General features: G+C 39.0%; 1 protein-coding gene across 3 annotated transcripts in view; it reads right to left on the bottom strand.

The window, feature by feature from the left end:
- The window catches only part of LOC142403824 (single-stranded DNA-binding protein 2-like), a 231,851-nt gene that overhangs the window by 28,652 nt on the left and 179,214 nt on the right, over positions 1-23,985 (bottom strand). For all 3 annotated transcript variants that reach the window (XM_075490122.1, XM_075490124.1, XM_075490125.1), the window contains 4 exons: positions 10,641-10,700; positions 7,325-7,391; positions 7,063-7,133; positions 3,900-3,967 (listed from right to left, as the gene is read on the bottom strand). In XM_075490122.1, the coding sequence (XP_075346237.1) occupies positions 3,900-3,967; positions 7,063-7,133; positions 7,325-7,391; positions 10,641-10,700 (266 nt within the window). The remainder of the gene's footprint in view (positions 1-3,899; positions 3,968-7,062; positions 7,134-7,324; positions 7,392-10,640; positions 10,701-23,985) is intronic.

Raw genomic sequence — 23,985 nt, 5'->3', positions numbered from 1 at the left:
AGATAAAGACAGGGAGTTTGCTTACCAGTTACTGTCATGGGAAAAACAGATTTGACTTGGGAAAATTAATTTAATTTATTGCCAATCAAAATAGATTTGGGTAGTGAGAAACAAAGACAAAAATTAAAACAACACCTCCCCCCTCTTTCCCAGGCTCAAACTTCACTCCTTTCTTCCTGAGTCTTCTATCCTCCCACCCAAGTGGCTCAGGGGGGATGGGGAATGGGGGGGGGGGGGGGGGCTATGGTCAGTACATGACAGTTTCTCTCTGCCACTCCTTCCTCCTCATACTTTTCCCCAACTCCAGCGCGGGTTCTCCACAGGACACGATTCCTTCAGGAAATATCTACCTGTTCTGGTATGGGGTCCTCTATGGGCTGCAGGGTGGATATCTGCTCTGGTGCCATGGAGCACATCCTCCCACTCTTTCTTCTCTTACCTTGGTGTTCCCTCTGCTGTTTCTCAGTCTTTCTTCTCCTCCTCCATCGTCGTCGTCTTTGTCGTCGTCGTCGTCTTTGTCGTCGTCGTCGTCGTCTTCATCATCATCTTCTTCTTCTTCTTCTTCTTCTTCTTCTTCTTCTTCTTCTTCTTCTTCTTCTTCTTCTCCCCTCCCCCCCAGCTGTGTGGCATTTTTGCCCTTTCTTAAATATGTTTTCTCAGAGGCACCACCAACTCCACTGATGGGCTCAGCTGTGGCCTGAAGTGGGGCTGTTGCAGAGCCAGCCGGAACTGGCCATGTCCAGCACAGGGCAGCCCCTGACCTCTTCCCACAGAGGCCATGCCTGCAGCCTCCCTCCCACAGCTCCCCTCCCGCTACTGAAACCTTGCCACATACACCTAATACAACTAAATTTATGATGTATATGCTCCTGGATTGAAATACTGTCTATGACCTCTCAGGCTGGTTGTTGCCATTTTTAACAATAAAGGATACTTTTTCATCCAGAAAAATGTAAAATTATATTTGGCAGATATTTTGCTCTTAACCAGAACAGCTTCCTTTTGAGCTTTCATGGGAGAAAAAGCTGGATTTTAAAATGACAACTGTTTTTGTAGAGTACACATATTTCTATATTTTAACATAGCCAGAAATCCAAAAACATTGAATACAACACAGGAAAATTTTAATGTAAGAAAAAGATATGTCTATGTGAAGACAAATGTAAATGAATATGCACTATACATAAGGCAATAGGGAAGTTATCTTACATAGAAATGCAAGTACTATGTGACTTACAGTGATATTTCTTAGCATTATATTATCCCTTACAATTTCTTTGATGTACAAAGTATGAATTCTAACACATGTGGGTCCATTTATTGCTACTGCCCATGGGTTATCCTTAGATGCACTCTGACTGATTTTGAATATTAGAATCGATCAGAGAAGTCTTTACTAAGATTTCACAGTATAAGGACTTCAGTACTATCAGATTTCAGACAAATTTGACAGCAATAACTTTACAATAAGAAATCAAACTGATGTCCTGGAAATACAGTTAAAAGAAACCCAAACCACAGTGTATGTTACTTCATTTGAAAGAGGAAAAAATATTGTTTGACAGTAAAAAAAAGTTCTAAAAAGTTATTCATGTAGAAGGCATGCAATAATGGAACTCCTTACAAAGGTCTGTGATTCAGCATATAACAGATCAATATATGCTACAGCATAATATTCCAGCATTAGCACTTTTGACTCTGTTAAGCCTTTAACGTGCATTATATGGCAAGGGACAGTGTGAAGTCTTGTTCAAAAACAAGAAACAGTATTCTGTTCCCACTTTCATATGAACTGGAGTAAAGATGAGTTTGTAAGAAATGTAAAGGAGTGCAGCATATGCCTGATTGATAGACAGAGATAGCTATGGTTACCTACTTCATAATTACTATATATAATGTTGCTCTCAGAAGAAATAATACACTGTCTCAAAGCTCATTAATTCCCTGAGTAAAGGACTGCAGTTCATGGTATCCCCTTCAACAGAACACACAAGTTAAAAGAAAAATGCTCTTCCCACATCACTGAATTAAATGAACATGATCTATGTACGTTTACTGACTCAACACAAGATGAAATGTGCTTCTTAAATACTGCAATAATGAAATATTAGTATTTCAACCCATAACCATATTCTTCTTTCTGGCAGAGGAGTTCTTTTTTTCATCCAGGAACCCATTTGCCAATCTTTTTTATGTAAATACTGATTTATGTGGATAACTATCCTCAAAATATCTTACCTATCCTGAATTTTACTTATAGAACATTTTATTTTAGAAAGTTGTATTTCCTTTTCTTATCATAAAATCTCCTTCTGAGGACAGTCTATGTACTGCTTATATATTTGCACTGAATGTCAAATATCTAAATATTTTTTCTACATCAATTCTATTTAAAAGAAGAAATGCCTACCCTTGGGAAGGTTCCTAGAATTGTCTTGAGTCCAATATATGCTGTCTATAATAGAGTAACAACCAACTTTAGATTTTATTTGCTTCAAGAATTTTATCTGGAAATCAGAATAAATTAAGGATATGTTGGATTAGATATTTTTCTAAAACTCACTACCTCTTTTACTTTTTCAGGTTGGTAACTCTATTTGAAATGAAAATTATCCTCTCTTGCTTATGTTTCCTATAAACATAAAATAAAACTTAAAAATAAGAGTAAAAATTGGTATCTATGATATAATGATAACAAGCATATATAAATCTTGACTGTGTTTTCTGTGTCAATCTGCTGCAAACTCATTCTTGAAAGACAAAGGTGTAAAAGGAGTAAGAAAATAAAATGTTCTCTGCTTTAGATTGTAATATCATTTTAGTGTCTTGATATCTTGACTGCCATGCTGCCTTCTGTGACCACCCAGGGACTGCAAAATGCTGGTTAAAAAACAGTGTAGTAACTTATGTAGAGGTAGGGCCAAGATATAAGAATCACTTGATAATCTCTGGCCTGTGTTATGTTGAATGTAATTATAACAGCCCCTTAAAATTTCTGAATTTCTTAAAAGAGAAATCTAAATAATGCAAGGAGCACCAAATAAGGTTTCCCAGGCTTGCTAATCATAGAAACATCTCTTAGTAAGCAAAGGATTTATCATAAGTGCAGAAGATTCCTCATTTTGGGCTATTTGCTATGCTAAAATTCTTAGTTTAAATCTAGTCTACTGTAGATACAGTAATTTTACATCTGAAATTTTTCTACATGCTTAGGAAGGGTGTGTGTCTCTACAGGTGTAAAAGGAATAATGCATTTCAATGACCAAATCCACACCTGGAATAAATTCATATAGCTTAACTGAACTCAGTCAATTTACACTAAATGACAAACCAGCCTGAGAAGTATACAGAAATACTGAAGAACTTATATCTGTAATACTGTTCTATCCAGTTAGAGTGGAAACAAATGTAGTTACAGAAATAAAAACAGCAACAGAGGGAGAATCATCCACACTCTTTTTTTCAAATATGTGTCCTTTTTATAAATATAGACAATGGTTTTATTTTGCTAAAATAATGTATTTATTTTGCAGAAAAGAAGCATAGTTGTACTATTCTTGGCAAAATAATCAGAAAAAAAAAAGGAAAACAATGTCATTAAAAAATGCATACAAGCAAATATCAGTGACTATACTGACAAAATATTCCCAATATTTGAATTTTGACCTGTAAAAGAAACTCAGTATTTGTACAGACTTGGAAGGAAAGCAAAAGAGCCTGTAAGAGATGTGTGCAGAAGAATTGCTGTAGGTTCACTTTTTTAAATTGCAGTTATTATCCATCAAAGCATGTTTACTAACCAAAGCATGTTCTCCCTTGTCTTAGGTTTATCAAATGTTACTTCTACAATGAAATAATGTTTTTTTCTAAATATTATAAGATTTTATTATTATGCTTACATGTTCATTCCAGGCATCCCCGGGCCACCTAAAGCATTCAGCGGGGGTCTCATTGCACCTCCATAGTTCTGCAATGATAACCAAGGGTCAGACTACCACAAAACAAAAAAACAAAACCAAAGAGGAGGGGGAAAGAAAGGACAGCAGGTTAATGATATCCCTACATAACTGCTGACTAGATAGGCCAATGTAATTCATTCCCTCAGAAGTTTCCATTGTTGACTTAAAAAAATAATATTGTTATCCCCAAGGAAAAAGAATTACATGTACTACTCAAACAATATAAACACACTAAGAATACTTAAAACGTCAGTTGTTTCAGGAGGAATTATTTACACATATAGAGATCAAGTCAATGGCCAGTGACGGGCAGGTTTTATAATGTATTCAACTTTTATACCAAGGGAGCTCAATCAAAATAAGAAATCTGGACTGTTCTGAGATTTCTACATTATAAAATGTAAATAAAATTATTTTTTATTAGATTTTGTTAATGAACAGTGTATCAATAAATGCTTGTATGAAATTACACCACATGGTATCACTTTTATAACATATAAAATAACCATTACATTTAGCTTCTAATAAATCTAAGATAAGTAATATGAAAATTATTTAATATGATAATGAATGTCATAACAATGCCAATAAACATATTGCCCAAGGCCTATAAAATCAGAGTTTGTGCTTTGACAATATTATGGCAAAAACCTAGCAACTGTACTATTTATATGAAAAACTAAATTATATCTATTTTTATTTAAATGAATGCAGAGCAATCTCTCTCACCTCACCTCACAAGCATAATTCACTCTGTAATCTCTGTTAATCCTGCTAAATTTTTCTGATACTCCAAAGGAATGGATATTCTCTAAAATGCATATTCTCTAAAATGAACAGCTGTACACTTGGGGGGGGATGATTTACTTAAAAAAACCCCTAAATCATTGTTGCTATTTTCCAATACTAGAACTAATACACTCTACTTATAGTATAAACTACATATATTATACTATAAACTATATGAATCAAGTTTATGGGTGTTCTCTGTATTGGTCAGATTCACAAATACATGTCAAAATGAAGTCACGAAGACCTGGGAGAAATCCAACAATGAGATTCAAAGTATTGGTCTGGTGCTGTATATACGTTGAGTGATACGAGACACATCAGTTACCTAGAACTGATCTAGGACTAGGAGAGGATGTTCTGTTGCTGCAAACAAAAACCCCACACTTATAATTTCCTTCATTATTAGAAACTCCCAAAAGCATCCCATAGATAGCTGGTTTGCAATAATAGGTCCAAAGGCTGCAAACTGATGTCTTCTTCTAGATCCAACTGTGCCATCTGAAGATAGTATTATTCATAGTGGCTAATCATCAAGCACTACTCATTCCTGCCTTTTTTTGTAGTGCTGGCAGACTGATTGGTGTGCATGCTCAGGCAAAAGTCAGCCAGATTAACTCAAACCACCTGTTTAACCTGAGTTATCCTAGAAAATTTTGCCTGACATAGATTAGAGGATGCTCACAGTAACAACTCCTCTGTCAGAACTGTAGGGCAGTAACTGGTGGGTAGCCAAAGCAGCTAGGCACAGTAACATCTTCAGTTGGCACTACTGGATCTGGAAGAGGACACAGTCTTACTGTAATAAAACAGTAGTTCTGTATCTATTTTATTTCATTTTCACATCTTGATTTGGAGGGCTGAGCCATTCTCCTTATTTGGTCTGTCTGGTATCTCCCCTCTTTACTTTAGTTCAAGAATCATTTGTGTGGACCTGAGTTAAAGATCTTTATGGAATCCTGCAGGGCTAGAAGAATTATACTCAAATGTACTTCTTGGTCATAAAATATTTTTATTAAGGCTACTGATACATAGGTTCCTTCAGCTGCAGCTATGCTCTCTGCAGAAGTTATTGCCTTAATTTGTTCCTTACAACTTTTTAATCAAAGTCACCATCTCCACTGTTTATCTGGTAGTTGAGTTGTTCATAAAAGTGCTTCCTAACTTCTGGTGGTCAAAATGAGCCAGATTAGCCAAGACTTATTTTTTAAATATTTAAGATAACCCAATTGTTTTTTACTAGAATGCATTAGTGAGCATGTGAGAAGCTCACCAGCAGATATGAGGGACTTGGAATAGGTAGCCAGTCACATATTGTAGGTAGCAGCCTGTTCAGCTGGCATAACTGCAGCTTGAAAAAGCCTGAACCAAAGCCTTTGGAGCTTTTCAAAGACTCAAGCATTTACAACTGTATACCACTTTTTGCTTCAAGTTATTTAGTTTGAAACAGTCTAGAATCATAAAACTGAGGTAACTTTTCTGGGTTTGGAGGACTGAAGTTACACTATGTATGTCTTTACACTGAAAAAAATTTTTTACAGTCATGGTTTATATTGACATAAGTATATGACACAATCATATAGGCATCAAAGCATTTCTACTGGTAATAGTTTATATCAGTTGGGAAACAAACATATAAAAGCTATACTTGATATAAGCATTTCTATACCAGCACATTAAGGGTTTCCCATTTACTGCCTGTGCAGCAAGGCAGCAGGCTGATTCTTGCAATTCAAGGTTGCTTCGCTCCTTGAAAACAGAGCTAGAGAGATGCTTATGATTGATAAGGAGGAGAAACGGCAGTGTGAACTTCAAATTTTACATTAAAATCTCTCTGGCACTCAACAAAAATCTAGATCAATAGTGGATGAAGAAAAATATTTAAAGAATATTTTGGGGATTTTTTACTACAAAGAGTTTGACTAACTTAATTGTATTAGATTAATTCTTCCCTCCTAAACAGTGCAACAATTAGGTTAGGAGGATAAGGAAACACCTACTCAGTCCTTGAGCTCCTTTACAAATCCTTTAGTTATACACTGTCTGGGGGACAAACATAACTTTTCTGAAATAAGCAAGTTACTTAAGTAAGTTTTAATTTCAACTGTTAATTAAAATAACTTATTCTTGAATTTGAGACTTTGTACAGCTGCAACTCAGAATTAATTCTATAAAAGAGATAAAATTTATTTTAAAAATTGGATTAGAAGAACAGGTCCTGGCACATTCTATCTTCAACTCACAGAAAGCCAGAGTAATATAGTATAAGTACAGATCCTGTCAATAAAAAGAGATATATATCCATGGAAGGTACCTGTGGTCCTAAAGGAACCATTCCTCTTGGAGGAGTCATTCTCTGCATTGGCCCACCCATGTTTGGATGCCCTGGAAAGAAAATTATGCAACTTGAACAGCTATGCAATATACAAGCACCTTCTAAAACAACTTTAACAAATAATCCCTTAGTTTAACAAAGAGTTTACAAAGTTGCAGTAAGCTTTGAAACATAAAGAGAAAGACACAAGTTTGAGATCATAGCACTGTTGAACATTCCAAATAATTATTTCGCACTTCACCTTGCTGCCGTGTTGGGTCCATCCCACTAGGCAATAATGGCTGACTTCCTGGGACACCTCCAAGTGTCTGCAGACATAGAAACAGTATTAAAAGGAAATAATACACTATAATTTGTGTTAAACATATAATACAGGTATTTTGTTTTTAATTCTCAGATGTTTCTTCTGAATCAAGAGCAATCTGGAAGAGTTAACTCTCCTAAATGCCTAAGACCCTGATTATGGTTTTGCACAAACAAAATCTTGGGCTTCCATGGAATTATGTATAAAATCTCCAAAATATACTCTTGCCTAATTTTCTTTCTTTTTTCCCTAATTCTTCCTTTAGTTTACCTTACCTATTTTTTAACCTCAGAACATTACCTATTTCTTGGTTACCTGGTAATTTATCCTAAGCTTAAATTTTTACAGTTTTCCCTTTTAACCATTATTTTAACATCTTCCTTTAAGAGGCCAGAATGTGAAGATTGTGAACTTCTCTGAGAATGAGTCATAAATAAGCCAACTTCACAGCATTCAAAGGGTAAATTAGGGCTGTGATGTGAGTGATATTTTAGCTTCCACTCTGCCTTACTCTTGAAGGACATCAACACTAAAATAAGCTTATTATCCATCTACAGGAGAGTAGTACAAGAGTCACAAAACTTGCTCCTAAATCTTGCCTTCAAGCATGAAGATATATTGTGTTGTTACCTCACCTCTGGTCCCAATCAAACGTATTATTTTTAAATCCCCAGTTTTTTATCTGCCCTTTGAGTTTATAGTAACCTTTAGGTTTAAGGCTAATTTCTACAGTCTCTTACCTATAGTTTAGTCAACTAGAAAAATGTTGTTATAAATGGATCTTTGTAGCTGATCCATAAAGTGCTATTTAACATTTCAGAACAACAACACATTTTCAGTAAAAATGTATCTGGAGTGAATAAATCTGGTATCATGAAAGTAATCTACTCAGGCAATAGAGTTATTGCTTACTGAGGGAATGATTCAGTTACTCTTGACTTGGAAATACTGTGATAGTTTGGGATATATACAAAGGGGAACCATCTGCAAATACTCCAAGGTTTATTTCCACAAGAGGTAGGAAATTCAAAATTAAGATCCACATTATTACCTCATTTTAACACCTACTCAAAAGGTATTCTATTGTAGTATTTATGGAATATATATTAATCTGAGACTACATAATTTAAATCAGAGTTTTATATTTACTTCAGTGGTTCCAAGTCAGGATGATATGCAAGAACAACACATGAAATACACAGAGAAGTGCCAAATACTAGTGAAGCAGGAACTGTTCATTTCTGTCAGAGATGACAGGTGATAAATAAGGACAAGGAGGGAGGAACTGCTGTAAGCCCATTTGACTGAAGACTTAACTAATGCAGTAATTAGTGTGGATAGTTACATAAGAGACTGCAGTTCCTTTCCAGTGTATCATATTACTTTTCAAGAAAACTGCACAGCACAATGCATTGCCAAGAGCAGATGCTCTTGTAGGACTAGATGAGCGAGTACTAGAGGCACTTTAGGTGCATTAGTGTGATACTCAGTATATGCTAACTTTCCTTGCTAAAAAGCTTAAAACTAGCTCAGATATCCTTACACAGCACTGCACTGTGCTGTGTATGCATGCCCTTTGTTACACCTCCTTGCATAAGAAATATAATCCCTACTGCAATGCATTAAGGGATAGAATTACAGTGGGAACTTTAACTCTGATTTTTACTGACTTTCATGTAATCAAAATTTCAACCTTAAAACTGCATTACAATAGTTTATTACTTCCACACACTGCCCATATATACTGTAACTTACAGTATGGCAGCATTGCCAAAAGCAGTAATTCATGAATGCAGCAAAATGTAAATGAATTGCAAGAGCTGTAATTCACTAAGATTATGTTACATCTCTAATCTGAAAATAATGTAATGTACAAGACAAAAATAGCTGAAAAATAGTTCTGAAACTAAAACTGCAGGTTGGTAGCACTTTTATAGCATTTACCACATCCAGTTTTTACCTGCCGGTATTTATACAATTCAGAAACGTAGAAAGAGAAATAAAAAAGTGAAAGCCAAACACTTGTGTATCTTTGCCTAACATTATTGAAAGGTGCAAAAAGCAGGAAGATATCTGATACTGAGTTACAGTATATCTATAACAAATATTTAACTAAAGCCCTAATATTGCACTCTTATATTGTCCCTTGATGATAACTTCAGGAATGTTAAGTCACCTATTGCCCTTGTGAGAAAGTAGCTATGCTATAGATAACTTAACCTGCTCTCAAACATCATCAAGAGGAACATTTGAAGAAGTCTTGCAACCTGAAGTGTCCAGCTCACTAAAATTTAAACTTCAGCTTTCTGGCAATGTTGTGCCAGTGCTCAAGATCATTTTGTTGACATTGTGCCATACAGACATAATCAATAGCCAGAACTGAGGTTGGAGCAGAAGAGTCTCCTCATCAAGCTGTGACCACAAGAAAAGCAGTCCTGGAAGTCTAAGCTGCACAAAAAAACCCTATTCCAGCTATCCTATCAACCTTTCCCAATCTTTTAATTGACTCAGTTTCACTTTCAGAGCTCAACTGATAATTTCCATCTGCTTATCTCTAACTTTTCATCTGCTAACTACTGTGTTCTCCTCATCTATCTACACTAAGGAGAACAAAAATGTAAAAATTTGTAAAAATTCAAAAGTTATCTGCTTCCAGAACCATCTTTTCACAGATGGGCCAATAAAGGTCTCTGCTGACAAACAGCAGCTCATTACTCATTCTGTAAGAGGCACAGTGTACTTTATGATATCTTTATCATAAAGATAATCTCCATAACTGCAAAGTAAAAATACTTTACACATCTAACAAGGCATAGGAGGGAGTGATGCATTTTATGCATAATTAAGTAAAAAAAATGCTCAGTGCTAACTGCTTAATGTGGTTAGGAAAGTTTACAGAGTATAACAACCACGGAGACATTCTACGGCCTTCTCAGAGGAGACAGCACTGATTGGCTAAGGTTAATGAAGCACTGCACAAGACAACTATATTCTCCCTCTGTAGACAGGCTTAATGCACAATAAATTTTGAGGTGTAGACACTAATTAAGCATAGGAAAGTGAGCTGAGAGTGGTGTGTCTTATCACACACCATATCAAAATAACCATTTAATGGTCAGACAAAATGGGGTAGAGAGAAACTAAGTGAGATTTGTATGTCGGAGAAATTGGTAGCCAACGAGAGAACATTCCCTGTTCTCAATACTACACCATGCCCCTGGAACACAAATGTGCATCAGTGATAAATTCTTACCTGATTGGGTATTCTTAAAGGTGGCCTTGGACCTCCAGGGTATCGAGGGGACATGAAAGGCTATGGAAAAAAAAAAGTAGTGCTGAATAATTCAAGTTAGCTTGTAAATACTGTGTTGAGTCATTGGGCATATGGCTTGTATCATGCTCAAACCTCAGGAATCCAGCTTACATGCTTCCACAGAGCATCCAGTACATTATTCTGCAATGTTTAGCTATAACTAAATAAATTTAAAGATTCTTAGTGTATCTATCTACTAAGATACATTATTTTAAAATATAAAATTTTGCTACAGCTATTGTAAAGGCATATATAAACAACTTAATGCATCAACTATGAAGAATAAGAAACCATTTAGACCATATAATCACATATCTAATTTTTTGACTGGATAAGGGGGAATACAAAAGAAAAATGTTCTTGGAAGACTCAAGAGGTAAATAACAGCATAATAATTAGCAAATACTTTCCCTTCACTTTTTTATAATAATACAGTAAAATACAATACAAGATTTAACCTGTGAGGGCACGGATTTCAAGTTTATGTCATAAATATCTAGAACTTTGGTGGTGATGGATCTATGTGGAAGAATGGTTAAGTGAAAAAGGACACAGCTTAATTGATGTGAGCAATCCAGCCTTTGATGGGGCCTGGGAGCCAGAGATCAAGGTGAAATTCCCTTGAGAACAGCAGAAGGAGTACTTGGTAAAACAAGATAAGCGGGACCAAGCCTGGGAAAGTGCTGATAAACCCCCCTTTGTGAACAGTGCGTGAACGGCAACTTTGTACCAATCATATAATTGTTTTAAGCGCGTGGACAAGTATAGTTATCCAATGGAATAGTCGCTGTTAGCGCGTGCTTTGCTTAGCTTCTATATAAACCTGTCAAGTAATCTGAATAAACGAGGACGACCATACTCATATTGAGATTCATCGTTACTCCGGGTCCGTCTCCCACTCCGACATCTGGTAGCAGAGGATGGTTACGCACCGATGAAATCTCCGTGACTGCGGTAAGCAGCTAGAGGAGGGGAGTGGGAAACCACGGCTGAGGGAAGCGCTGCCTGGGGCAAGAAGCAGGGCAGACGCCGGTGTGAGGTCGCTCCTCACCTCTCAGGCGCAGTGATGGAAACAGAAGCTGCGGCCACGTTGCTCACTGGAATCCTCTCTAAGAGAGGGATAGAAGCACCAGTGAAGCAGTTAATAAGGTTGATTAAGTTGGGACAATGTTGGGGTCACTTTTCTGACACCTGCATGTTATTTTCCGTATCGGAATGGCGAGATTTTGGAGGAACGATGTGGCAGAAAACAATAGAGGGGAATGAAAAGGACGAAAAGGAAATAAAGGCGGTTCGTGGACTCTGGAACACTGTCTTGGAAACTTTGAAAGCGATGAAGGCGGAGAGGGAAGTAGCTTGCGCTGCTGCCCAAATGTTAGGTCCGGGAGTGTCTAAAGATAAGCCCGAAATCAAACCGGGACCTATTGCGCGATTTTTTGGGCTGCCTGCCGTGAGAGGCGTGTCTGGAACTGTCTGTAAAAACGTTTCCGAACTGCGTGTTATGGCGGAATCAGTGCAGGCGCCAGAAAAGGCGGAAGTTCCAGTTAGCAGGGTTAATGCAAACTGTGAAGCGAATGCGGAAGTAGCTCCGCCAAAACCCCCTGGAGGGGCGGGAGCGACAAAACGTAACGACTTGGGCGGAGCAGCCTGCCGACTTCCCCCTGCAGCTCCGCCCAGTGAACCACCCTCCGCGCCGCCGTTGCCGCCCTCAACCTCGTTCTATCCGCCTCTACCTCCCTCTACGGAATCCTCTGGAACTACCACATCACCTAACGGGGAGGAGCTGCCACAATCCTCTGATGCCACTGCAAAAGTGTTGCAAGCAGTTTTAAAACGTCTTGATACTCTGGAATTACAAACAAAAGGGAAAGGAGAAGCTGTGCCTCCATGTTTAATGAACCTTCCAGCGCTCCCTAGAACCACACGCTGGAGTGGTGTCATCAAAGATGCAATTCTAGAAGGACACTGGAAGCTTGGGGGGGGGGCTGAAGGCCCTGCGACATTAGCGTTTCTGGTTATACAGGAAAACGGGCAAGGAAAGTGAAAAAAAAAAAAAAACAACAAAAAAAACCCCAAAAACCCAAATATGGATTATATTGCAACTGGTATCCTCTTATGTATGCATATACAAAGGATGATTAGCTGTAAAGCCTTCTGTGAGACATTTTATATGGAAAACTATTTACAAAATGTATCGGGTTGCACCAGACAGCTGCCTAAATTCTGGAATGAATATCTGCTAACCATTTATATGCCAAGATTGTCATTCACAGTTACTTTGTAACTGTATCCAGACCACTAAAGCAAAAACATTACTTGGCAAGTAGTATTATTTCATTATTAATCATTATTATTTCATTATAATATTAAATAAAATTAAATATAAAATTAAATATAATATTAAATATAAAATTAAATTTCATTATAATGTTAAAGCAATATTATTTCATTATTAACCATTATTATTTCATTATAATATTAAATAAAATTAAATATAAATTTAAATATAAATTTAAATACAAGATTGATAAAATTATTAAAATTACTAAAATTAATTTTATTAATTTTATTAAATTGTTATTTAAAATTATTAACATTATTAAAATTAAAATTATTATATTAAATATAATATTAAATGATTATAATATTAAATATGAAATTAAATTTCATTATAATATTAAATCAATATTATTTCATTATTGATCATTATTGAATTTTTGTGAATGGTAATATAAAAAACTACTCAAGTTCTAGAGATGACTGAGAAGGATTGTCGTGCATAGTACTACTTAGTTATTGTAACTTTTCATTGCTTAAATTACAGTTAAAGGTTTTTTTTTCTTTTCACGTTTTAAGCATCTTGATCCTATGACCTAGACATACAGTACTCAAAAAAAAAAAAAAAAAAAAAAAAGGGTCAAGGGTCTTTCCCCGGATTGCGATGATGAACCTACCCTCCTCAGTACCACTGAGAGAGTGTTCCTGTCCCTGCTCATACCTGGGGGGGCAGCAGGACGAGCCCTGAAACAGGTTGGGCAATTAGCCTGTTGGGCTGAGAAACAAGCAAATGTTACTACCCAGGTAATAGAAACGTTATTAGAGGATCAAAATAGCTTACGCCACGCAATTTTGCAAAATAGAGCAGCAATTGATTTTTTGTTATTAGCCCAAGGTCATGGTTGTGAGGATTTTGAAGGCATGTGTTGTATGAACCTGTCTGATCACAGTGAATCAATTCACAAACAACTACGATGGCTGAAAGAGCATGCCAACAAAATTCGACAAAATCAGGGGTTTTTTGATGAATGGTTAACCAGTTTGTTTGGGTCCTTACCATCATGGCTAAAGGGTTTGTTAGCTGAGGGATTACGACTTTTAATAATTTTAGTTATCATAGGTCTGTGTTTTTGTGTAGCATGTAGCTGTGTAAAAAAGGCTTTTAGAACCATGATAAATCATGCCTGGATCGCTCAAAAACAAGAAGGGGGAATTGTGGAAGAATGGTTAAGTGAAAAAGGACACAGCTTAATTGATGTGAGCAATCCAGCCTTTGATGGGGCCTGGGAGCCAGAGATCAAGGTGAAATTCCCTTGAGAACAGCAGAAGGAGTACTTGGTAAAGCAAGATAAGCGGGACTAAGCCTGGGAAAGTGCTGATAAACCCCCCTTTGTGAACAGTGCGTGAACAGCAACTTTGTACCAATCATATAATTGTTTTAAGCGCGTGGACAAGTATAGTTATCCAATAGAATAGTCGCTGTTAGCGCGTGCTTTGCTTAGCTTCTATATAAACCTGTTAAGTAATCTGAATAAACGAGAACGACCATACTCATATTGAGATTCATCGTTACTCCGGGTCCGTCTCCCACTCCGACAGATCTAGAAATTTTGGTGGTGGTGAACTAGATTAACTCAGTATTGTAATTGTACTCCTTCCATCCCTCCATACATAGCTCCATGCTCATTACAACTCTTCCTCTCTCAAAACCAAATATCCACTCAATTCTCACACCATCCTGTACTCTGAGATTCTAGTGGCTCTTCGCTACTATACTACTTTGTAGCCTAGAAAAAAGTTCAACCCCTTAAACTAGGTCCAGATACAAATGATAAACAAATGGTTGCATCAGCAAATAGCTTTAACATCTCTACTTGTTCCATCTCAAAGTGAGACAGCAATCTAGAAATCTAAAAAACAGGGAGATTAGAGGCAAGTTCGAGATCTACAGGAAAAAGGCACAAACATCTGACTAAACATATGATGAAGAGGATTATTTTGGCAAGCAAACATACCTATAATTCCAGAAGAAAATGAAGACTAAATGTACGCTTTGACTGTGAATACAGGGACAAAAAAGACTATTTCCTTTAAGAGCTTGAGGGGAAAAAAAATATTTCCATGAGGTTTCCTCTCAAACCTTCTACTAATACACTAGCATCTTCTCTCCTGTGCCTAAATTGCTGGGCACTGGGAAAGCAAAAATGCCATAAAACTTTATATTATGAAACAGAAGCTCACTTCTATTCATGAAACTGCCTAGCAGTCATAGGAGAAATGAGATACAAAAGAAAGGAGTCTCATAAAACTTCCCAAGAGAAATCTCTTATGACAAATGAGATATTGCAGAAACCCACTCTTTGGGATCTCTTGGAAATAAAACAAATGTACCTAACCAGAAACCATCTCCTCTGCTATAGCTAAGGAACACAAACAGGTCACTAAAACTCTGTGGTCAACATCATTGCTTCATGAATGAATGGCATATTTGGGCTCTGTCAGCTGTACAGTGTTATAAACTAAAATGTCAGTTATCATCATTATTAGCAATCCATGCAATAATATTAGTAATAACTAGCAACATAATTATGTTACTAATAATTAGTAATATTTTTCACATGATCTGCAGAAAAAAAATTACTGAACCTTTCATATGTCAGAATCAGATGACAGTTGTAATAAGTTTATGTAGAAGTACATAAACACATGTTCCAAAAAGATACTAGAAAGAAATTTAAAATACAGAGGGTTTACAAACTGGAGAATAAAAGTTAAATGACAGTTGTGAAAAGATTACATTAGTAAAAAGAGCCTTTGAAATTATGTGCTATAAAAGAGGGAGGCTTGTTCATGCCCTCTATCTGATGGTGAGATTCTATGATAAAAAGAGAGAAAAAAGGGTTGTGTGTGTGGTGAAGGTTGTAAACATGATCCTTATGAAGCAGTAAGAGTGGGAGGAAATCAGAATCTAACCAGTTTCCTTAAAGGTCAACTAATTGCATTCTATGGAGTGCAGCACACTAGTATACTTGATTTACTATATTCAGCAAACAGTACTTTAAGTTAATTTACAGTTGTACTTCTCACAAAAGGGATGTCAGCAATATCTCTCAAGTCAACCATATTTTAGCATAGTACCACATTACATTATATTATTATATAATAGTACATAATTCACAGAATGTCTACTCTTTCAACTTTTATATTTCCTTTCAAGCAGGATGGAACTCATTTTATCACCTTTAATTCTAGCTATGCCCCCTCTCTTCCCAATGGGCTTACTGTTCTATTCAGTTTATAAAAATACCAAAATTTAGCAACATATTTTTGTACAGAATCAAAAGCTTATAAAAAGTGCTTTTCATCCTCATGTCAATGCTGCAGAAAATGTAAGAGTACAAAATTCTGAAACAGATCCTCCTGCTGCATTAAGCAGAGGTTTGCTCATGCAAAATCAAAATTTTACTTTTCAAAATATGACTCATTTTGTTTCCAATGCTGGAAAAAATGGTAATGACCTGGAAAGCCAGGAAACTACATGAGGATTAGGGGAAGACAATAGTTTAAACGGTTCAAAGAGGTTTAAAAAGAAACAAAAAAAAATTCAAAATCAATGTAGATACACACTATGGACCTGCAAAGATCAGTCTGAGAGATATCTGTATCATTCAATTTTAGTCATGTAATTTAGCAGCAGAAATTAGGTATCTTCCTTGTACAAACAACAACCGCTCAGTGGACCATTCAAAATGGCTTTAAAGGGATGCTGGAGGATTTCTCCCTCCTCATCTTTCTTACTGTTGGATACTTGTTCAAATTAGCAATTTGGGAGAACGTTCTGTGAGTGCAAAGGGGCTGACATAGAGGATCACGTACCCAGCAGATCCCTGGCCAGTAGAATAGTTTCTAGGAGACTAACACATGTGAGCTAGATTAAAGTGACTGCAAGGACTGAGTGAACCTGTAAATGGACTGGTTTGGAGTGGTTCCACTCCACAATGTCTTGGAATCAGAAGAGATGTAAAGGTGTCATCTGTACTTATTTGGGAGGCTTCAATGATCAATGACTTTAAAAAAGGACAGACTTTTTTTATCCTTTCACATAAGCTTAAAAAAAATTTATTTTTATATATAAGTAGTTCAATATTTCTGTTTTGAAATGCAGAGAGATGTATGTTGTTACTAATTTTTAATTCACTAACTTATTTTGGTTATTTCACTACCTATGTGCTATTTAAATTCAGGTTTTTTATAGCTAATAGTAATGCTAGGCAGGAAAAGAAACAGAAAAGTTCTTTTTGCTCTGTCTTACTGTAATAATGCTCTGCTAGAGCATTAGATCAGCTCTACTAAAGCACAACAAGGCTAATAGTAATATATTAGAATAATATGGATTGAGCTAATATAAGAATGTACAACTGCCACTAGATGTCATGACAGCCTTATATTACTTTGGTGGGTTGGATTCTGAGGGTTTTGGGGTTTTTTTTGCTTTATGTAAGAGCAATATGTAATTTGTATTTCAAACATGCTGTCAACACATTATTCCCATGCCTATCCTAGTATTTCTGATGATCAAAACTGGTGAATGAAGCAAACTACATGACAATTCCTTTACATTATATGTGCACTTTAGAAATAAGGTGTAGAGGTTAGCTCAACTAGAACAAATCTTAACAAATTTGCTACGAAACAGTAACACATTTAAAAACATACTTATATGTGCAAAAAGTATAGTCAGTGGTAGAATTTAATTTAAAAAAATCTACCAAATTAAAAAAGTGAACTGTGAATTATAAACAACCTGTTTCCTCCAAATCTCAGTTGGCACTTGATGACTTAACTATTTAGCAGTGTCTCCCAGGTAAGTTAAGTACAATCTCAATGTTTTTATCTACCTGAGTGCCTTGAAAAAAAAAAAAAAAAGATTCTTTTATATAGATGCAGACATGGCAAACTTTTGGCCATCCAGGTAATAAAAGCGGTGAAGCTAACTGGGGTTTCATTAAATATGCATTTAAATGTTTCTCATAATTGCACTGCAAAATTAAGCAACGTGAGTCAGATCTTCTGCAGGGCAAATTGTCACTAACTTGAAGAAACACAATGAATTCCACTGGATTAGAACCTAGAACTCTGTATTTACCTATGTTAAAACTGAAAAAAAAACACCTAAAAGGCAAAGAAAATCCTATAAAACCAACACTTTTCATGTTTTTAAAAAATTGAACATCAATGAACACAAGCTCCAAAACTTTCCTCTGGCCTTTGTTTATTTACTTAGTAAAGCTGATAATATAGACAAAGATCACAAATAAATATTTTGTGAAAAGACAAATGTAATAAACCTCAATTTTTTTAGCTGATCTCAAGATCAATAAAGAGATAGATGGAAATAAGACAGCACTATACTACCTGAGGAATATGGTACCTGAATGGTACTGGTATGTACCTGAATGCAACTTGCACTTAAAATGGATGCACTGGCATGTATCATAGAATAGAGGTGTACCGAGAATTCAAAATTTCCATGACAAAACTTCTAATGTTCAAGTAAATATTTTTTCATTCATACCATACCATGATATGTAAGTATAAAATATGAATTTCTTCAGGTCTCATTGTCCTCAGGAAGAACAGACTGAAGCTAGTACTAAATAATTTGAAGATCTCACTAGGGCTAAATCTAACAGAACTTTCAAATATAACACTTCTCTACTGTACAGAACTAACTGTTGTGAAAAAAGCAGTCCTCAGACCAGAAACTGAAAATAAGATTGTTTGTTAAAATCTTAGCCTCTTTGAACTCTGTGAACTAATCCCTTCTGATCACAATTGAATGAGTTTACCTCAACTTAGATTATTTTCATAGAATCATAGAATGGTTTGGATTGAAAGGGACCTTTAAAGATCATCTAGTCCAACCCCCCTGCCATGGGCAGGGACATCTTTCACTAGATCAGATTGCTCAAAGCCCTGTCCAACCTGACCTTGAATACTTCCAGGGATGGGGCATCCACAACTTCTTTGGGCAACCTGTTCCAGTGCCTCACCACCCTCATCATAAAGAATTTCTTCCTTATGTCCTATCTAAACCTACCCTCTTTCAGTTTAAAACTGTTACCCCTTGTTCTGTCACTACAGGCCCTGCTAAAAAGTCTCTCCATCTTATAAGCCCCCTTCAAGTATTGAAAGGACGCAATAAGGTCTCCCCGGAGCCTTCTCCAGGCTGAACAACCCCAACTCTCTCAGTCTTTCTTCATAGCAGAGGTGTTCCGGCCCCCTGATCATTTTTGTGGCCCTCCTCTGGACCCGCTCCAACAGGTTCATTTCCTTCTTGTGCTGGGGACCCCAGAGCTGAACGCAGTACTCCAGGTGGGGTCTCACCAGAGCAGAGTAGACAGGGACAATCCCCTCCCTCAACCTGCTGGCCATGCTTCTTTTGATGCAGCCCAGGATACAGTTGGCTTTCTGGGCTGCAAGCACACATTGCCAGTTCATGTCCAATTTTTCATCCACCAGTATCCCCAAGTCCTTCTCCGCAGGGCTGCTCTCAATCCCTTCATCCCCCAGTCTGTACTGATATTGGGGATTGCCCCAACCCAGGTGTGGGACGTTGCACTTGGCCTTGTTGAACTTCATGAGGTTCACATGGGCCCACTCCTCAAGCCTGTCAAGGTCCCTCTGGATGGCATCCCTTCCCTCTAGAGTATCAACTGCACCACTCAGCTTGGTGTCATCCGCAAACTTGCTGAGGGTGCACTCAATCCCACTAGCTATGTCAGTCATGAAGATATTGAATAGTATTGGTCCCAGTACAGACCCTTGAGGGACACCACTCGTTACTGGTTTCCACTTGGACATTGAGCCCTTGATGGCACTCTTTGGATGTGGCCATCCAGGCAATTCCTTATCCATCTAACAGTCCATCCATCAAACCCATATCTCTCCAATTCAGAAGTAAGAATGTTGTGGGGGACTGTATCAAAGGCCTTACAGAAGTCCAAGTAGATGACATTCTTAGCTCTTCCCTTATCCACCAATGCAGTCACTCCATCATAGAAGGCCACTAAATTAGTCAGGCACGATTTGCCCTTGGGGAAGTCATGTTGGCTGTCTCTAATCACCTACCTGTCATCCATATGTCTTGACATGTCTTCCAGGAGGATCTGTTCTTACTGGACACGGAGGTAAGGATGACTGGTCGGTCATTCCCAGGGTCCTCCTTTTTACCCTTTTTGAAAATGGGTGTGATGTTTCCCTCTTTCCAGTCACTGGGGACTTCACCTGACTGCCATGACTTTTCAAATATCATGGAGAGTGGCTTGGCAACTACGTCAGCCAATTCCCTCAGGACCCTGGGATGTATCTCGTCGGGTCCCATGGACTTGTGTATGTTCGGGTTCCTCAGGCAGTCTCGAACCTGAACTTCTCCTACGATGGGAGGCACTTCATTTCCCCAGTCCCTGCATTGAGGTTCAGGGGCTTGAGAGATGTGGGAAGAGAAATTGCCAGTGAAAATGGAAGCAAAAAAGTTGTTGAGTGCCTCAGCCTTCTCCATGTCTGTTGTCACCAGATCCCCTGTCTCATTTATCGGGGGGGGGTGTGCGTACAATTTTTTTTGTCTTCCTTTTCTGACCAATGTACCTGTGGAAGCCCTTCTTATGATTCTTCACATTCCTTGCCAAATTCAGCTCTAGCTGTGTCTTAGCTTTCCTGAGCCCACTGCTACACATCTGGGCAGCGTCCCTATATTCTTCCCAGGATACATGTCCCTGCTTCCACTGCCTGTGCATTTCCTTCTTACACTTTAGTTCGACCAGGATGTCCTTACTCAGCCATGCTGGTCTCCTGCCTTCCTTTCCTGATTTCTTGCACATGGGAATCCATAGTTCTTGTGCTCTAAGAAAAATGTCCTTAAAGAGCTGCCAGCTCTGTTCTGCTCCTTTGTCCCTGAGGGCAGTTTCCCAGGGGGTCCCATCCACTAATTCCTTAAACAACTGAAAGTTCACTTTCCTAAGTTTTAGGGTCCTGACTGTACTTCTCACCTGGCCTATATCCCTCAAGACCATGAATTCCACCAGGGCATGCCAGTCTTGTCCTCTCCAGTAAGTTCCTCTGCATTAGTGAGTAACAGGTCCAGTAACGCTTCTTGTCTGGTTGGGCTGTCTATCACCTAGATTAGGAAATTATCCTCAGTGCACTCCAAGAGACTCCTGGACTGCTTGCAGCTTGCTGTGCTGCTTTTCCAGCAGATGTCAGGGTGACTGAAGTCCCCCAGCAGGCTCAGGGCCTGTGAGCATGATGCTTCCTGTAGTTGAAGTAAGAACACTTCATCAACAGGCTCCCTTTGATCGGGCGGCCTGTAGTAAACACCAACCACAAGGTTTCTTTTGTTGGCTTGGTCACTAATTTTCACCCATAAGCTCTCAACCTATGCACTGATGTTTTTCAAGGACAGCTTTGTGCAATCAATCAATTTTTTTATGCAAAGGGCAACCCTCCCCACCACCTCTCCTTTCTTGCCTGTCCCTCCTGAACAGTTTATAGCCATCTATTGCAGCACTCCAATCACGTGATTCATCCCACCAAGTTTCAGTGATAGCAATCAGATCATAGCTTTCCAGCTGCACAGTGGCTTCCAGCTCCTCCTGCTTGTTACCCATGCTGCGTGCACTGGTATAGAGACACTGCAGTTGGACTGTCGACTGTCACCTTTTTGGCGGAACCTTTTTGGAGAGTGGGGGGGCATTCCTCACTAATCTGCTAGGTGCGCTTATCCACCCTGTTGCTTGTGAGTACACAAGTGTCACAGCTTTGGACACCATCCCCCAAGTTCCTTAGTTTAAAATGTGATTCACTAAGCCAATCTGCCAGCAAAGATTCTCCTTCCTCTTCTAAATAGGTGGATCCCATCTCTCCCCAATAATCTGTATTCATCAAAGGACATCCCATGATTGTAGAAACCAAAGCCCTGGCCATGACACCAGCCACAAAGCGAGGTGTTGATCTGCATGATGCGTAGACTTCTGCCCACACCCCTATCCCTGACCGGCAAGATAGAGGAGAAGATCACTTGGGCTCCTGTCACCTTCACTTGTGCCCCCAGGGCTCTGAAGTCCTGCTTGATCTTGTCCAGGTTATGCTTTACCATGTCATTGGTGCTCACATGGAAAAGAAGTAGGGGATAGTAGTCTGTGCTTTTTACCACTTGTGACAGTCTCTCTGTGACATCCCGGATCTTGGCTCCTGGCAAGCAGCAAACTTCCCTTGACTGTATATCAGGCCAGCAGATGGATGTCTCAGTGCCTCTCAGCAGAGAGTCACCCACTACTAGCACTTGCCACTTCCTTTTGCAGCTTTTAGTGTGTGCAATTGGTGCAGTTTCTCCCTATGAGTCTTGCTCATTGGCTTCATCCACTGCTAAGATTTTGCATCTGTTGCTGGTTGGTACATATGAGGAAATGGGGTGAAGTGATATCCTGTTCCCATGGGTCACCAGAGACCATGGCACCTCCTTCTCCAAGGTGCTTTCTGTTTGCTGTTGATGGTCTTTGTCTGGTAGTCCTTGGAGGTCAGTGCCACAGGGCCCTAATATTTCTTCTTGCAACGCCTCAAACAGTACTCTCTTTCTTGTTCCCCCTCCCTAATACTGCATAATGTGCTGACTTCCTCCTGCAGCTCCTCCACCCACTGCCTCAGTGACTCCACCAGAGCACACCTTGCGCAGGTGGAGTTTCCACCATTCTCCACCCAGGTGTGTGGGGTACAGACTTTGCAGCCCTCCACCTGGACAGCAGCTTCCGTGATAGGAATCTCTGTCTGGGTGGCTGCCTCCACTTGTCCCAGGCTAGCCTGGCTAGGTAGATAGTTCCCAGCTGCTGCAGAGCACAGCCCTCACCTGATCTCTGCCACCATGCTTCCAATGATCTCAAAGCACTGCTTAATATGCCTTTCTAATTTCCTGGAGGTCTCAAGCTGCTGGGTAGGCACGCACAGCCACCAGCTAGCTGGGGTGGCCGTCGGGGTAGCAGCCTAAGCCTGCAGGAGAGCAGAGCAGGCAGCAGCCCGACAACTGGTAGAGTGCGCCGCCCTTCTGCGCAAACTGCTGCACCGCTCCCCTCAGGCACTGCTCCCCGTTTGCACAAGCGAACTACCACGCTATGCCCTGGTCGCTGACGCTCCCTAGCGGTTTAAACTGGCTGCGGGGACCGCCAGCACTGCCTAACTCTCTCCCGCCCCTCTCGCGAGACGTGTCGCCTGCCGGCAGGTCCCTTCACACAGACAGCCCAAGGGTGCCGGGGGCCCAGAAACCCCCTCAGACACCTCCCGGGGACCTCACAAGCCTCTCACTCTTCTCAGCACACGGCAACAACTGCTGCTCCTGGTCTATTAGAACCTTGTGTAAAACTTTGACTGCAGATATTATATGCATCCTCTAATATCTAGACCTGAAGGTAAATAACTGCTACATTCTTATTTCACTCCTACTGCACTCCTACTATTTCAGTATCAGATAGGGCTGCAAAAATAGGGATGAAGACTAGGTCATGTTGATCTCTGTGGACAGGCATACCAAGACATTTACAAATTACTAACTCTGATGCTTAAAAATGGCACAGAAAATGTCCTAAATTATTTTATTAACATAGTAGCTAAGTGCTTTCCTCACATTGTAACTCCATATACAGCACAGATCATCAATGTAATGAATGTGGTTGTATTGAGTGCAGGTGGCAAGGTTTTGGTAGCAGGGGGCTGCAGGCATGGCCTCTGTGGGAAGAGGTCAGGGGCTGCCCTGTGCTGGACATGGCCAGTTCCGGCTGGCTCTGCAACAGCCCCACTTCAGGCCACAGCTGAGCCCATCAGTGGAGTTGGTGGTGCCTCTGAGAAAACATATTTAAGAAAGGGCAAAAATGCCACAGAGAGAGCAGAGGAGGAAAAAAAAGAGTGAGAAACAGCAGAGGGAACACCAAGGTCAGAGAAGGAGGGGGAGGAGGTGCTCCAT

The sequence above is a fragment of the Mycteria americana genome, unplaced genomic scaffold, assembly GCF_035582795.1.
Source record: "Mycteria americana isolate JAX WOST 10 ecotype Jacksonville Zoo and Gardens unplaced genomic scaffold, USCA_MyAme_1.0 Scaffold_44, whole genome shotgun sequence".
NCBI classification, from domain to species: domain Eukaryota; kingdom Metazoa; phylum Chordata; class Aves; order Ciconiiformes; family Ciconiidae; genus Mycteria; species Mycteria americana.
This window is presented reverse-complemented; position numbering and strand designations above follow the sequence as displayed.